Source organism: Chanos chanos, chromosome 6, assembly GCF_902362185.1.
Source record: "Chanos chanos chromosome 6, fChaCha1.1, whole genome shotgun sequence".
Classification (NCBI taxonomy): Eukaryota; Metazoa; Chordata; class Actinopteri; order Gonorynchiformes; family Chanidae; genus Chanos; species Chanos chanos.
The window spans coordinates 25,042,532-25,057,709 of record NC_044500.1 but is presented as its reverse complement, the minus strand read 5'-3'; the positions used below and the strand labels follow the sequence as shown (position 1 = coordinate 25,057,709).

Below are 15,178 nucleotides of genomic sequence, written 5' to 3'. Positions count from 1 at the left end.
CAACCACCATTTTTAAAAATCCATGTAAGTTAGCTGTGTAAACAACAGCTCTTAGTGTTAAAAAACAGAAAAAAATTACGGACAAATGGACTGACAGTGACGTCCAGGCTTTATTGAGCCTATATGCGGAGGAGGAAATACAACACGATTCTGACGTAGTATTATGACTTTTTTTTCTCATAATATTATGACTTTTTTCTCAATTACAACTTTATTGTCGTAACATTACGACTTTATTCTCAAAATCTCTTTTTTTTTCTTCCATGTGGCCCTAATACTCCGTACTTTTACACAAACCTTGTTGCTATACCAACCGTCAGCCAGCTTACGTCACTTCAGCATTCCTACTGGGAGTGCAAATGCAAATAGAAAAAAAGCCCTTTAAGGTATGTAGTTTCTGGAGGAGTTCCTCAGTAGGTAGTTCCTCTCAAAGAGTCCCTACAACTGTTAGGTCCGAAAGCGCCTAAAGTCAAAAGATACTGTAATACATTGTGTGAGTATGTACATTACAATATCAGAAGACACTATATTACATTATAATGTATATACGCACATCACCAATGTCATAAGACACTAAGTGACATTGTTTACGTGAGTATATACATTTGGGAAGTGATCATGAGGCAGGGTAAACGCTCGTGTAGTGTGTTTTACCTTCGTCTCCGTTGGTGAGAACCAGGGCCTGTAGGATGTCTGATAGAGAGACGATCCCCTGCACTACTTCCTGTTCATCCACAACCACTAACCTGTGGACCTGCAACAAACAGGTAATACTCAACAACTCAACTCTACCAGTGAGTCAGCCAGTCGTAAACACACAGAGATTAGGTAGGGAAGGATACCTCTGCTTCTACCAGTCTGCTGATAATGGTCTCCAGTGTCTCATTTCTGTGGCAGGTGAGAACTCCCTCGAAATACTGTGAGCGATGCTGCAAGGCCTTAGTCACCGTGATGTCCAAGTTGTTGTAAGTCTTCTCCGCCGCCAGGTTCTGTGTGTGTCAGAAGCAGACCCCAAGGACACATACTCAGCTGGTTGATAATGAACAGTCAGATCAATAGCAAAGAAATGAGAGACCCAGCAGCTGTAAACAGACACCAGTGAGAACTATTGACCCAGCGCATCAAGGGATCAATACACTTACAGCCTAGCCTCTATTCATCTGTGGCTGTGCCACCAACACACACACAGCACATAACGTCAGCGCATGCGCGCACACGCGTGCACACAAATACACAGATTCTAAACACTTACAATGACATCAAACTTGGAGTAAATGTCCACCACCCTTCCTAAGGAACAGAAACAAGGAGAGTCAAGACAAAAGATGTAGAATTCTGTCTCTATCAATCCTAGTGTAGCTGTCATAGATTCTTCCCACCCTTGGCTTGTAATCTCATAGGTAGAACTGGACAGAGGGCAGGACACTGAGTACACTATGGTCACTCTGTGTAGTGAAAGTGGACTGGAACTAGGCACAAGGCTTAAAACCATTATGTGACATCTCTCTGTAAACCTGCTCCCTTTTAATCAGTCAGTCTTTCATTTATCTGTATGTTTGTTCACCTTTGTCATCCACCACAGGCAGGGCTGATACCCTCTGTTCGACGAATATGCCAAGTGCTGTGTAGAGGGGTGTGTCTGTGTGAACTACAGCAATGTTCTGGAAAGTTCCTATACTCAGTTCCTCCAGTGTCTGTGACAGGAAGGCCGGCTTGGGCATCTCAGAAATCTACACGACACAAAGCATAACAGAAGGATACTGTCAAAAGGAGTTCAGACAAAAAAAAAAACACCCTTGTGAGTTTATAGGAGGTGTCCCGTGATGTTGTGGTTGATGACTTGAGACTCACAAACAGTTTGAGGAATTTGAGGATCCTCTTGTGTGTGAGTATGTAGAGCGTGTTTCCTGTCAGAGGGTCGATCACTGGTAACCTGTGGATCTTATTTTTCAGCAGGGACGAAACCGCATCATACAGACTAACAAATAGAGAGAGAGATAAGGAGAAAAAAAATGACAGATGGTTGGAATCCTGGACAAAATGTATCTGCCTTTAGAGAAATCACTGACTGAGGGTTTGGCAGTTCACTTTTCAGGCACTGGCCCACAAATCAATTTCATATGCCATTCTAAATGACCACTTAGCACAATGCAGTGCAGTCAGACTGAATTAAACTCCACTCTACAACTGAAGGGCAAAATTTACCTGGCGTTAGGGGATATGCTAACCAAAGGCTTGAAAGAGTCCTGCAGGTACACTTCTACAAGAAAAACATAACAGTTACACACTCACGTTTCACACATAACCGCATAAACCTGAATGTCACCCTTCAGTTAAACTGATTTAAAACTCTCACCTCTCCACGTCTCTATTTTATGCTCCTCTAATTCGTATATCTGGACCTTAAAAACACAAAAGGCGTTAAGGAGTTAATGTTACACAGGTCACATTTCATGACTGAGCCACCACTGACCAACAAACCAAGAGAGCTGCCTAAGGTCACAGCTTAAAGTGGACAGTGGGGGAGAGAGAGCTTTACCAGAGGTGACTTGTAGTAGCGATGGAGGATGTTGATGAAGTCTGTGATGGTCAACATACCTACAGTAAAATGCTGCTATTAAAATGACAGTACTCATAAATGAAATAAAGAAGGATTTAAAGGACCATGCATAGCCAAAAAAGAGAGACAGAGAGAGAGAGAAAAGGAGTACTTACCCACAAAGCATTGTTTCTTACTGTCCCATAGAGGAGCTGCTCTGACACCATTAGACACCAAAGCAAAGAATGCCTTCTTCACCTGTCACACAAAGAAACACGCATTTACACGCTGTGAGAGTGAATATTCATCACTGCTTTTGCATGAGAACCAACCCCGACATTCATTTCCTCACAAGCACGCATGCACACACTTGCACACACACACAGTGCTTTACCTGCAGGGAGGTATCAAACACCACCAGTTTGGAGCTGGTGGGTATGAGGTCATAGCAGCGATGGGACTTCATGAAGCGTGTGTAGACATTGTGCTCTGGATCTAGTGTAGGAAACAGAAGACAGAAGAGAATAAAGTGAGAGAACTTCCTCTTGAGCTGGCCCAGCATCTAAGCATGAAGCTTTTTTTTTTCCCTCCATCTGCTGTATACTCTCTGTGATCAACTCAGCAGCACCTGACCCCTGCTCCTACAGGAACTCTCAGTGAAAAACTCTCCTCCTTTAAAGGACTGAGCTCGGTCTGGGCTCAGAGAGGAGCTGATGAGCTCGAGATAAAGGCACGTAAAGGCATACACATGCTTGGCAGGAGAAAACAGCGTGAGGATACATCTGATACCTGGGCAGGACATCAAAGCCTCGAGCGGCTTCTCACTGACTTTTCACTCTGATCACAGAACGCAAGACACCAAAGCAGAGCATGTTCATTCTGTGCCAGTTTACATTCTGCATACAGCGTAAGTTTATATGTTTGTTGAAAAAACAAGGTCAGAGAGAGAAGAGAAAAGAGTACTGTGATAACTCACCCTCCGTATGGGGTTCCTTTCTCCTGTCCAGCCCATCCAGAACAGCCGAAACCTGAAAAACCAATTAGTTTTAGATGACTACTGCAGATATGAACAAAAAGAGTGTGAGGTTTCGTTATCTGTGTTTTCCAGGCTGTTGAGTTTCCCTCTCTCGCTCTGTGGCAGTAATGTCCATACCTACCACATTTCTCAGTTCAATTACAACAGCTAACCTTGGCTTATCAAAATGCAGCCATACAATGTCATTTAAAAGGAAATGTACAATTACAATACACAAGAGAAAAATCACCTGTTTAGCCTGTGGGCTCAATATAACATTTATGGAAGTGATGGGCAGGAACTCAGAGGTTTTCAATCAAACATTTTTCATTTTTTAGATCATTCTTCAAAATTGTAATCCATTTCCAAAATCCCTTAAAAGTACTCAAAAGCACAACTGTTTAGACACAGGCCTATTTCTAACCAGTGTAAGCTCTTCCATGCCATGCCTAATCTGGTCGGTACTGTTCTCTTTGCTTCTCAGATTGAGGCAGCAAGTTTTACTGTCAGTCTTTAAAACAGGATATGGCCTCTGTCAATGTGTGCACTAATTTAAACAACAAACACCACAACAACAGTAACATATCAGTTGTTACTTTTTTAGAGTCTTCTCAAGGTTAAAGCCTCCCTGAACTGAGAGGAAGCAAAATGTGACCGTCTGAAGTTCTGTTCTGAAAGACATGATCGGTGATTCTGACTCTGTTGGACGTGTATGCTGTATTTTTTATAAGCAAAATCACAAACCAAGATTAAATGGACTAAAAGAGCAACATGGAAAACAAACCAATAATAAACTGAAGAACCGCTGAATAAGTAGATGGGTCAAATTCATGAGCAAGTCTCTCTCTGCTTCTGCTGACACTCAGTATTCCACACTTACATTATTCTGAAGCCAGTAAATAATCTTCGGGGCTTGTAATATGTAACTTTACACTTTTATTTATGAGATTCCCACTGATTCTGCTGCTCAACAGATTTTCCGCGGACACTGCATGTGCCCTACAGCCAGCGGCGTCAAGTCGATAGGTGAAACAACCCGTACGACACGCGCCACTAAGCGGAACTTGATCACAAATGGTTCACTTTTGAAGTCAGAGTGAGTTCGGGTGTGCCACCACAATGTAAAATTAGAAAGAAAACATGACGGTGTTTTAAACCGACTATAGACTATGAGCACAATGTCTTTTATTTCAGTAACAGCAGGGCGTAACATCCCCACGTTCACTTTATCTCAAATAACAGCCCCGTTTGACTGTATCTATTCAAAGATTACGACATAAATTCCTCTTGGTCTTAACGTCCTATTCCGTTCGACTGCAAGACACTGAACAAACCATCGATTAGATAAATACTGTTATCGATTTTTTTGAAAAACATAACAACGGCGCTATCAAAGTAATGATGAAAAGTTAAATAGGTTGAAAGACTAACCGAGGGATCCGTTGGATAAATACTGACATTTCATCATAATCCATGGTTTCGCAAACAGCCATCGCTAGGTCAAAATCTGCTTTATTATATTAATTACGGAAGAGCAACAGCTAGCTAAGGTCACTAGCATGATTAACTTCGTCTCTGAGCGAACAGGTATTACCCAGCCAGCTGGTGGACATGAGTATAGTTTACAAATACGCCGGCTTCACAAAATCCCGAAGACTGGCTAACGTTAGCATTACAGATGATGCGATACCCAGTGTGTCTTAAAGCCCATTATCATGTGTTGAGATTAATTAATGTTTTTATTTTACTGTAACTCAGAGAGTGGTTCTCAAACTTTTACAAACTTTGATATCCACTTAGTTAATCGTGATAAGCTGTTATCAGAATGTCGGTCAGGAAATACCACGACAGACAGCTGGCAACGCTTAGCTAACAAGTGTTGCCTACCTATTTGTAGTCGACTTGCCATTATGTTACAGCATGGGGGCGGCTGCCGTGCTGCAACTAACTGTCAGTTGCGGGAGACCGGCAAATACTCGAGGGTATGTGCGAGTCTGCCTGAATAAATAGGTAAACTAACCCGAGGTAACTCTGCAAAACTTCCCCACAAGTAGCTAATGGAAGCTAATAGCTAATCATCTAAATAACAGGTTTGCTAGTTTCAGTGACCTTATTAAACCATAATACTCACACACTCCATGTTCCGTCGACAGGAGTCGGTGCCCTCTTTTACTACTTCGTTCGCCTCTCTGTCGACTTACTTCTCACCAGCGACAATTTGCATTCCTTACAGAGCGCTAGCTACTAGGACCAGTGACGGACGTTCGATGGCCGCCCCCTTTCCGATAATTTCCGGTGAGCACTACAACTGCGCGTGCGCAACATCAGAATCGTAGAACGCATGTGCTTCGTCCTCTGAACATTATTCCAGACACAGCGTTACACCCACCTTCTGTTGAAGCAGAGTGGGCCACTTACAGTTTCTCTCAACTGCTTAGACACAATTCCTGGAACAGTTCACCATTCTCTCAAATCTTCACACACAATTTTAAAAACGCACACCCAACAGTACAAACATTTAACTTCTGGCTCCAGTTCAAACTTTGCCCTCAGACAACACACACAAGCTGTTAAAAACACAGATTACGTGACTGTCTGCTACACACTGGGTGGATTAATTCAAAACACTGCTACCAAAATGTTTGGAATAGGTTTTCAGAGAAATAATTTGGAACTTCACAGTAAAATCACAGCTCTGACTATCCAGATAACCCTTTCACGAGCACACTGGCAAGAGAAATTCAAAACAGGACCCTAATAACTACCTCTTACATTAGTGGATAAGGGAACACTACTGTATATGCTGTTGGGTCAAAAACCTGACCTTTGAAATATCACACTCACAAAACATGTAAGGAAGAGTCCGTGTACAGTAAAATACCCAATTTCCAAAATCTTTATTTCCAAATGCAGCAAAATGTACACGTTACTCAGCATCGGTGTTAGCGTTAACATCAGCGTTATCATCTCGTCTCAGGCCTGGGTCATGCCATAATATCTCATCAGCATCACACATTACGTTTGCTCTTGCCAGGCAGCGTGGGAAAAATGCCCTTGTGTGCTTTAGAAAACCCTGGATAGACTCCACAGACACATCACCACAGACATGCATCATTGCCTCTGGGAGGTTTTGCTGTGCATAGGGGTTGTGGTCATACACCCTCCACTGCCATGCTGAGAGAAATTCCTCAATCAGATTCAGAAATGGGGAACATACTGGAAAAAAAGGACAATAAACCTGGGGTGGTCATTGAACCAGGGGCGAACCAGGGCAGCCTGATGGAAACTCATGTTATCCCGAATGACAATATGTTGGGCTTGCTCTGGCTCCCCTTCCTGTTGAAGAATGTTATTCTGCAGCTGATCTAAAAACTGTAGGAGTTGTGCCGTGTTGTATTGACCCTCTCTGACATGGCAGTGGAAGACGCCACCATTGCTGACGGCTGCACATAGAATGATGCTGCCTCCCCTCTGGCCAGAAACTTGTGTGATGGCACGGTGACCAATGATGTTGCGCCCCCTTTTGCGCCTTTTTGTTAGGTTGAACCCTGTCTTGTCAATGAAGATGTACTCATGTGGGTCAGCCCTGGCATTCAGCTCAAAGATTCTCTATAGAAGTCAAAAAACTATTTATTGACCCTGCAATTCTGATTGGTGTGCCAATAATTTTGAGGCTTAGTGTTTGCACCTGGAGAAAGGTGTGCTCTTTGAGTTTAGATTGTGATGACTTGAGTTAATTATATTGAGAGCATGTGTTTGCTGAATGAACATATAGTGCAATGAATGATTTATTTGGCCACTTTTGTGTAACGTTTTGCAGAAAGTTTTGAATATTGAAACGTGTGAAAACAGGTGAATAGTGTTTACGGTTGTGGGAAATGTGTGTGTGTTTTTGGGAAAGATGCAAGGGTATGGGGTTTTGTGCTAAAGGAGCCAGTTTGTGTTGTGTTTAAGCAATTGAGAAAAACTATAATGTACAGAATTACTTGTATTTCAGTTAACAATTAAAACGAGTGAGGGACCTGAATGTTGCTGTTATTTTGGAATCACTGACAGACTGATATTCTTGTTGGTCTCTTTACTGAATCTGTTGACAGGCAGCAGTTCATTTTTCTTGCTTAAGTGAAAGAACTTAAAAAATAGTCTTTTAAAGAAAACGACAACCACGCCTTACAGGTGTAAAGGATTTATTCATTTTTATATACAAAACTGTTTACAGCAAGATTTTCTGTATTAACTGTGACCCCACCTCAGAGCCCTGTAGTGGAGGGACACAACACTGCTGTATTCCCACAGGAGAAGGTGGAGGGTGAAGCTGAAGCACCTTGAGTGGGGATCTGGGTGTGGGTTTGGGGAGCAGACAGAGTAATAACGGTATCAGGGGCTTAACGGGGTGTAATAAGGCACATGACACAGCATCATCACCAGCCGTCTCATATGCAACCTATCAATCCAGCAATCAATCACCAATCCATTATATCAACTACTTGGAAGATGTGTTCAAATCAGGAAAACTACATAAAAAAAAAAAACAATGAACACAAAGTAAAAGGGCAGTGGAAGGCAGTTCAGAAAAGGAATACTAGCCTTTTCAAAAAAGTAAAAGCAACAGATAGATTGGAAAACCCATCTATCTCTCAAACCTAAATGCAAAATATATATAGGTATATGTATATATATCATAGTTACACTGGATGAAGAGACCCGATTTACAGTCTACCAGTGAGGACTGACCAAGGTTTGTAGCTGAAATGTTGTAAAAGAGACAGTCCCACTGGTGAAGTTGGCAATTCATACAGGCAGCCTGCACAATACAGATGGTTTAAAAAAAATCACCCATAATTCAAATACTAAGATCATCACACTTCAGGTTGTGTTAACCGAGACTGGATGATTCAGACACTATTTTGTCTTCTATGTAGTCAGTCACAACACTCACACTTTCCTCAGTACGGAGTCGGCAGCCCTACTATCAGAATTATTACAGCTGAGGGGGGAAAAAAAGACTGGGAAAAACCTAATACTTAGACTTGGTAAATGTTCACTATTGATGTGGCCGTGCAGTCCATCACCACTATTCCCTAAACAGAAGGACAAAATGGCTGAGGAAGTTTTCATCTAAGCGAATATGAGAGCTTTCATTCTAGCATTAATGAAAATAACTGAATGGAACCAAGTGTCCAGTGAGTTTCAGCTCACTGGTAGAATATCTGATAACAACCTGAAAAACGATGTGTTTGTTTCACATGCCCAAGCACTCCACTGCAGGCAGAGTTTGCATCTGTGCACCAGGCATACTTTAATCAAACAAACTCCGCCCAAACTGGACACACACACACACACACACACTGTGAAGGTTAGCTGGACATCAAAGTCCAGCAGGCCCAAACTGTGTCAAAGTCAGGGTGAGCTAATGAAAGTGATTTCTGAGAACACTTCTGGGCTAAGTTGATGAACAGTGAGCCGTGACAGTGTATGAGTATAGCCATAGAAAAGCAGAGAGGATTCTCTCTTATTGGGGTTGTGGGTGTGTCTCTGGAATAAAAGGGGTCCCACCGAGGTGTCAAGTTGAAGTCTGAGTAAAAGTGAGGCTTGTGCTTGTTAAAATTCTGGCCTTTAGATGTAGTTCAACTGCTGCCAACCGACTGTAAAAAAATAGTGTGGTTATTTTTATAGCACAGAATTGTTTGAATCCTCAAATGGGAAATTACTTATCAAACAGCTTTACACGAGGATCAGGACATGTGTTTTTTATCTATTTCTCATAAGGGTCAGCACATTCTGCTGAGACTGGTCAGATACTTGTGATGTTGACCAAGACTGGAGCAGTGGGTGGATAGTTCAACTGTAGTACTGCACAGTGATTGGCTGGCTGGTGATGATGTGTCTCCTGGCATTGGCCAGGGGGTCAACGTATGTCCCTAGCGGGACCACCCTACATTACGGAACACTTTTTCTCCTCTTGTGGAACATTGCCGTCTGCTTTCTCCATTTCCAGAATAATTCTCTTGAAAACCTCTACAGCTGTCTGTAAAATGGGAGAAGTTCAAACATTCATTATCACATCCGCACTGACATAAAGTGTGTCCAGAAGCCAAAGTCCAATTAAAGACTGTGAAATGCTACATGTTAAAAAAACAGCAAACTGTACCTGGTTTTCCTTAGCAGAAGATTCCATAAAAGCAGCACCCCAGGAGTCAGCCAGTTTCTTGCCCTCCTCTGGTTTGATTACTCTGTAGGAGGTGGGTAATTCTAATGTTAATCACCCCCTTGAAACCCACCAAGGTGTGAAAAGAGTGTGAAAACCCTGCGTGTGCGTACAGATGGGCTGTTTCTCTCTGGGCCTGTTTAGACTTTGCACTAGACATTACAAGTGGGCAGCTCTAAAGTACAGGTGTAAACGCACCCAAGACTCATTGAGGTCGCATTGAGTTCGGATCACTCAGAACACAGTCGGAGGTGGTCTGATCACATTCGTTTAGCAGTGTAAATGTGTATGTGATCTCGGCCACATTGAACAACCGCAAACTACAACGGAGTAAAAAAAAAATTTCGAGAATAAGGTCGTAATTTAATGAGAACAAAGTCATAATATTTCAAGAAAGAAGTCATAATATAACGAGAATAAAGTTCAAATTTTGCAAGAAAAATAATGTTACAAAAATGAAATCGTAAAATTTCAAGGAAAACAAAAACAATTTTTGGAAACTATATTACCAGCAACCAACAAAGCAGGCGAGAGGACAGTTAATGGCAGCCTCAGCCTGCTTCTGGCAACTGCTGTTTGTCTCAGGCGTCATGCCGTGCCACACACATACAATAGTTTGGCTGAAAGCCGCTTTTTGTCACAAAACTAGAGTTTCAGAGCCTCTACAGGTAAATGTATGACAGACTATTGCCAGAGACTAGCCGTGATAATATCTGGCCGGTTTGGAGAGACACAAGCATCTGTCATATTTTCTAGATTTTTTCTACTGTACATTAGTACGACTTTATTCTCGTAATATTACAACTTTACCCTTGTTATACATTTATGACCTTATTCTCAAAATCTCTTTTTTTTTTCCTCAGCGTGGCCCTAATACTCTGTCGTAGCAAAAAGAAATGATGTACGTGTTTATTTACATATAGAGCAGGGCAGTAAGATCTGATCACAAGTGGTCACTCGAGACGCATGTGGAGACACACTCTGATGCCAGGTGTAAACGGACGTACTTCAGAGCTGTCCGCTTGTGATCGGATCACCAAAAATGGATCTAATGCAAGGTCTAAACACGGCCTCTGAGCCACTCAGCTGTTCTCTTATCTGTCTGCCGATCGCTTACCTTTCCATGTGAAGGTCTTTTTTGTTCCCAACTAGAACAGTAGGCACCCTGGAAAAACAAACAATATCTAGTCATCACATGTATTTAAAGGTTAAGTGCTTGTTCTACACACAACCTGTGCCCTAAATGTACTTACTGTATTTTTCCAACCATATCCAGCAGCTTGTCATGTAGAACCTGAACCACTTCAAAACTGAAAGGAAAACAACGGAGAGCCAGGGTGTGAACATAGAAAGAGAGACAAAGTGAGATACATACAAAACAGACAGCTCCATAGGGGTTTGGAAGGCTGCAATAAGTATGTTCTGAGGACATGCAAGGTCAATAACAGACAGGAAAAACACGAGGCATGTCTGAACAGGGCTTTTCTCTGGTACTACAGAGTTGTCTAATGGTCTTCACCTCAGACAAGTATTCAAACACTGTAAATTTGACTTGATAAATTTTACTTAACCACTGCTTTACTACTGTTTTTGCACGATCATTCAAAGAAACGATGCATAACGCAGCATATGGGCAACGTGTGGGTCCATGTTAGGGGTTCGAATCTAGATCCACTTATTCTTCTGTGGCACTTCATTTATATGCCCATGGGTATGGGGCGGGACAAAAAGAGAAAAGGGCCACTCTGTGATCTTCTAGCAAACAAAACTCAGCTCAAGTGCTGCCAGGTTACAGGACATCAGCAATACACCTCACTGAACAGTGACAGGCAGTTCAATAAAATATGAAAGCTCATATGTCAACACTGGTATAACGATGGTCTGTAGCATCCAGACAGCCACACAGGCCCCTCACTCTTCATCCACTCATCACAGAGAAAGCACTGACCTTTTCACTGAGGTGACTGAGTACACCAAAACATAACCATGGATGTCCATCGAATGAGACTGTGGGAAAATTGAATACTCATCCTAAAATAAGGGGAGACACACACATACACAAAAGTTAAAGAGACAGTTAGTACCATAATGATTCTTCAAAACAAGCATCTGTGGAACTGATCGGAGCGCTACAGAGGACAAGTGAAAGCAAAGGATATAAAACTGTTCTATAATACCATTTCATCTATGGCACGTAAAACATTGTGAAATAACATTTATAAAAAAAGGCAGGTATTTTTTCTGGTTGCCAGTGTGATTAACGCAAATATTCAGCTGACTTTAATCATTCATCAGAAATGGGACTCATCAGCTCAACGGTTGTTCTGACAACATTGGGATTTTGAGGTATGACAGACTACGGACATATCAAAGGAGTGGAAAGAATGATATGTACAACTCATTTATACATAAATAAAACTGATAAATTCACAATTTACATCTTACGGCATGTTTAATAAAGGAATATGTGAACCTAGATATGGTGTATAAGAGAATACTAATAATACTATTATTACATAGCACAGATTCAAGTTTCTGGTACAAAAGGCATTAGTGGACAGTATTTCCAACCCCTCTACACGATCGGCTGAGTCATTAAAACATTTAAACCTTAATTTAGGGTATATCCATGCTGTGGTAATTCTAAAGCAACTGGCAGCAGTGTCTTCAGCCACTCTGACAGCCTACCTGACCAGCAGTGTCAACCAGCTGAAGATTAAAGTCTTGTCCATTCACGTTCACCATTTTATTAAAAGCTAGGACCAAACAAGAGGTAAACAAAACAGGTGAGAGGCCAAAACATGGTAGTATGTCAATGAGGTTAACAAAGTAAACAAAACAAAAGTAATGAAGTGTGCACACATGACTGTGTACACTGTATCATTTATCAAACAAACATCTCTACCACAGGTATGAACTAAGAGCTAAATTATCAAATATTTACAGTAAACTGACACAAGTAAGGACTGCCTTTACTCATAATTACAGGACCAGTTCACATGACCAGAGATCAAAGAAAGCTGTCAGATAGTCACATTTTTCATCCATTTCTATAAAAAAATGCTGAAATCATTTCAACTCCACTTTTTTCCAAAAGAGACAAAAACACAAACTAATAACTTTACAACAGATACTGAAATACATAGCTAACAGTCGTAGTTATTACCACCCTCCGTTAAAAACACAAAAACGTCCCTTTCCCTTTACACTGATACACTTACTGTTTTCAATAGTAGGGTCGTAGGAATCAACAAACTGTCCTTCCACAAACTGTATTGTGAGGGAGGACTTGCCTGTAAAAACAAAGAAATCAGTCACTCAAAGCATTCTTTTAAATATATGCAATACACCTTACACCTTATTATAAACAAAAAATTCACGACGGCATTATTTGCGCAGAATGCTTGAGAAAAAATACAGGTAAGCACATAAGAGTGGCCAGTCAGTATTTATCAAATAAACGTGAAACTGACATGTGAAAATCATTTCAAGTGCCAAAGAGGTTGACGGCTTGAATCTATGACAAATAGCACGGGCTCTGAGTCTTAGCTAACTAGTCAGGTTATGTTATCAGCACGACTTTGACATGTGCTTGCAAGTTGGCTTAAATGCTAGCTGAAGTTTGTGTCAAATTGTCAAAACACATGGTATAACTTATACACTTTGTATGATAAATTTGAAGAGAATGATTTAAAAACGAGGGCCAGGTATTGTCGATAGAGGTTTGGCATCGCTCTATAAAATAGTAACATCTACTAAAATAACCAACACGGTTAGCTAATATAGCTACAAAAACAAAAACAATGGCTAACCTAGCGTGCTAAAGCATGGCCACTTTAAGTCGCTTGCAGCACTCACCGACTGATCTATACCCCAACACAGCAATCTTCCTGTATTTCGGTTGAGGCATTTTTCGGGAAAAAAATCTTAAAAGTTGATATCAAATAATTACAGGTTCGTCAAGTAATTGAGAAAGATAAACTTTATCGCCACATTCGTATCACGTCACGTGACAACAACAAACTTTTCCAAGCTGACTGAGCTAGCAGTTCACCGGGCCTCGGTATATAATTTGATAGTCTGATGCGAGTTGAAGAAAAAATGGTCTGTTTTCTCCGGATATCGATGTTCGATAAAGGTGTATTTTAGAAAACGGCCGACAGTTCACTTAATACATCAGTTTTAATAACTAAAAACGCGAGCGGAAAAAGGCTCGTTCACTACCGCGGCGGTCTCGAGTCACACTGTCGGAAATGACCATTGAGTAACACCGCCGTCGTAAAAGTGCGCACGACACACGCAGCAGAGCTGGGGGATGGGGCGGGGGGTATGTGTGTGGAGGAAAGGTTTACCCTTCAATCGGCGGCTCATTTGCAGGTAGGGATTTAAAAAGAAGTAATTTTAATTATGTTCTGATGCCGAAAACATATTAAAGAGAGTTCCGAAATTGCATTTATTACATTTAACCGTTTTGTTTATTCGCCTGTTCTTTCTTACAACTGTGTAAAAATATGCAAATTCCGAAAATGTATAGGCTAAAAGAAGTCATAAATAAATGGCAGGATAAACACATTGTTGATCTTATTTCGTTTAGGAGGATGCTTTGGTGCGCTTTTTTTTTTTTTGGCTGAGGAGATCATCAAACTTTTTAATGTTTATGTTGTGTTCCTCTGCAGATGTAGTGCACAAAAATATTTATATTTAGCACATATAGATGCCCATTCATTTGGAGGCCATGACACATATCCACACAAATGTCAAATTTGACATCTTCTCATGCAGAGTGGATAATATCTAATCCTTTTCAACGTGTATGAATAGATGATGGCAGGAGTGTATGCTTTGTACTTTCAGTGTCATCCCCACAAAACTCATGATTTCGGGTAATGTTAAATCTTAATCTTGTAAGTGCATCACAGAATTTCAAGCATTTCTATAACAAAATGGAATTTCCACTAATAAAATTGGAGTGAGTGGGAAGATAAAATGCTCTGTGAAATGTTCTTTTTACCCAAATCAGTGTTCTCAAAAATGCGATGTTTCACTGTTACTAAGCCTTTCATCATTCGTGTATACATCTAGTCCACTGTTTGTTTGTTTGTTGTACAGTGAACTTCATGCATCAGCTTTTTATTGCCACATTGAGTTATCTCAGAACAACCTTTGCAAAGACACTTTGTTTAACAGTTGAGGCATAACAATGAGACTGCCAGCTCTGAGCTGAATTTATCATTTATCATTTATCATTTCCGTTTCTTTCAGATTTAAGACTCCCATTTTTTGTCTCTGGCATAGCCTCTAGGGATGCCAAAGTACAGTGGGCCCATGGTTTGGTATGTGCCATGGTTTTTGGGCCAAGGTAATGGTACAGTTTCGATATCTTTATGTAGCTGGTTAGGTTTTTCTCCTCCCTTCC

General features: G+C 41.1%; 2 protein-coding genes across 2 annotated transcripts; both read right to left on the bottom strand.

Moving 5' to 3' along the window:
- Nucleotides 1-247: 247 nt before the first annotated feature.
- prkag1 (protein kinase, AMP-activated, gamma 1 non-catalytic subunit) lies at nucleotides 248-5,815 on the bottom strand. Its single transcript, XM_030776993.1, has 13 exons — nucleotides 5,686-5,815; nucleotides 3,516-3,567; nucleotides 2,934-3,034; nucleotides 2,716-2,797; nucleotides 2,540-2,598; nucleotides 2,357-2,402; nucleotides 2,206-2,260; nucleotides 1,852-1,978; nucleotides 1,565-1,730; nucleotides 1,253-1,290; nucleotides 843-989; nucleotides 655-754; nucleotides 248-479 (listed from the first exon to the last, which is right to left on the bottom strand). Exons 1-13 carry the CDS (start codon nucleotides 5,692-5,694, stop codon nucleotides 448-450), a joined length of 1,014 nt encoding a protein of 337 aa, XP_030632853.1. The 5' UTR covers nucleotides 5,695-5,815; the 3' UTR covers nucleotides 248-447.
- Nucleotides 5,816-7,724: 1,909 nt separating this feature from the next.
- On the bottom strand, nucleotides 7,725-13,994 carry rhebl1 (Ras homolog, mTORC1 binding like 1). The gene is made up of 8 exons (XM_030777684.1): nucleotides 13,621-13,994; nucleotides 12,984-13,055; nucleotides 12,451-12,518; nucleotides 11,711-11,793; nucleotides 11,016-11,072; nucleotides 10,880-10,927; nucleotides 9,706-9,787; nucleotides 7,725-9,582 (listed from the first exon to the last, which is right to left on the bottom strand). Exons 1-8 carry the CDS (start codon nucleotides 13,670-13,672, stop codon nucleotides 9,490-9,492), a joined length of 555 nt encoding a protein of 184 aa, XP_030633544.1. The 5' UTR covers nucleotides 13,673-13,994; the 3' UTR covers nucleotides 7,725-9,489.
- Nucleotides 13,995-15,178: the final 1,184 nt, after the last annotated feature.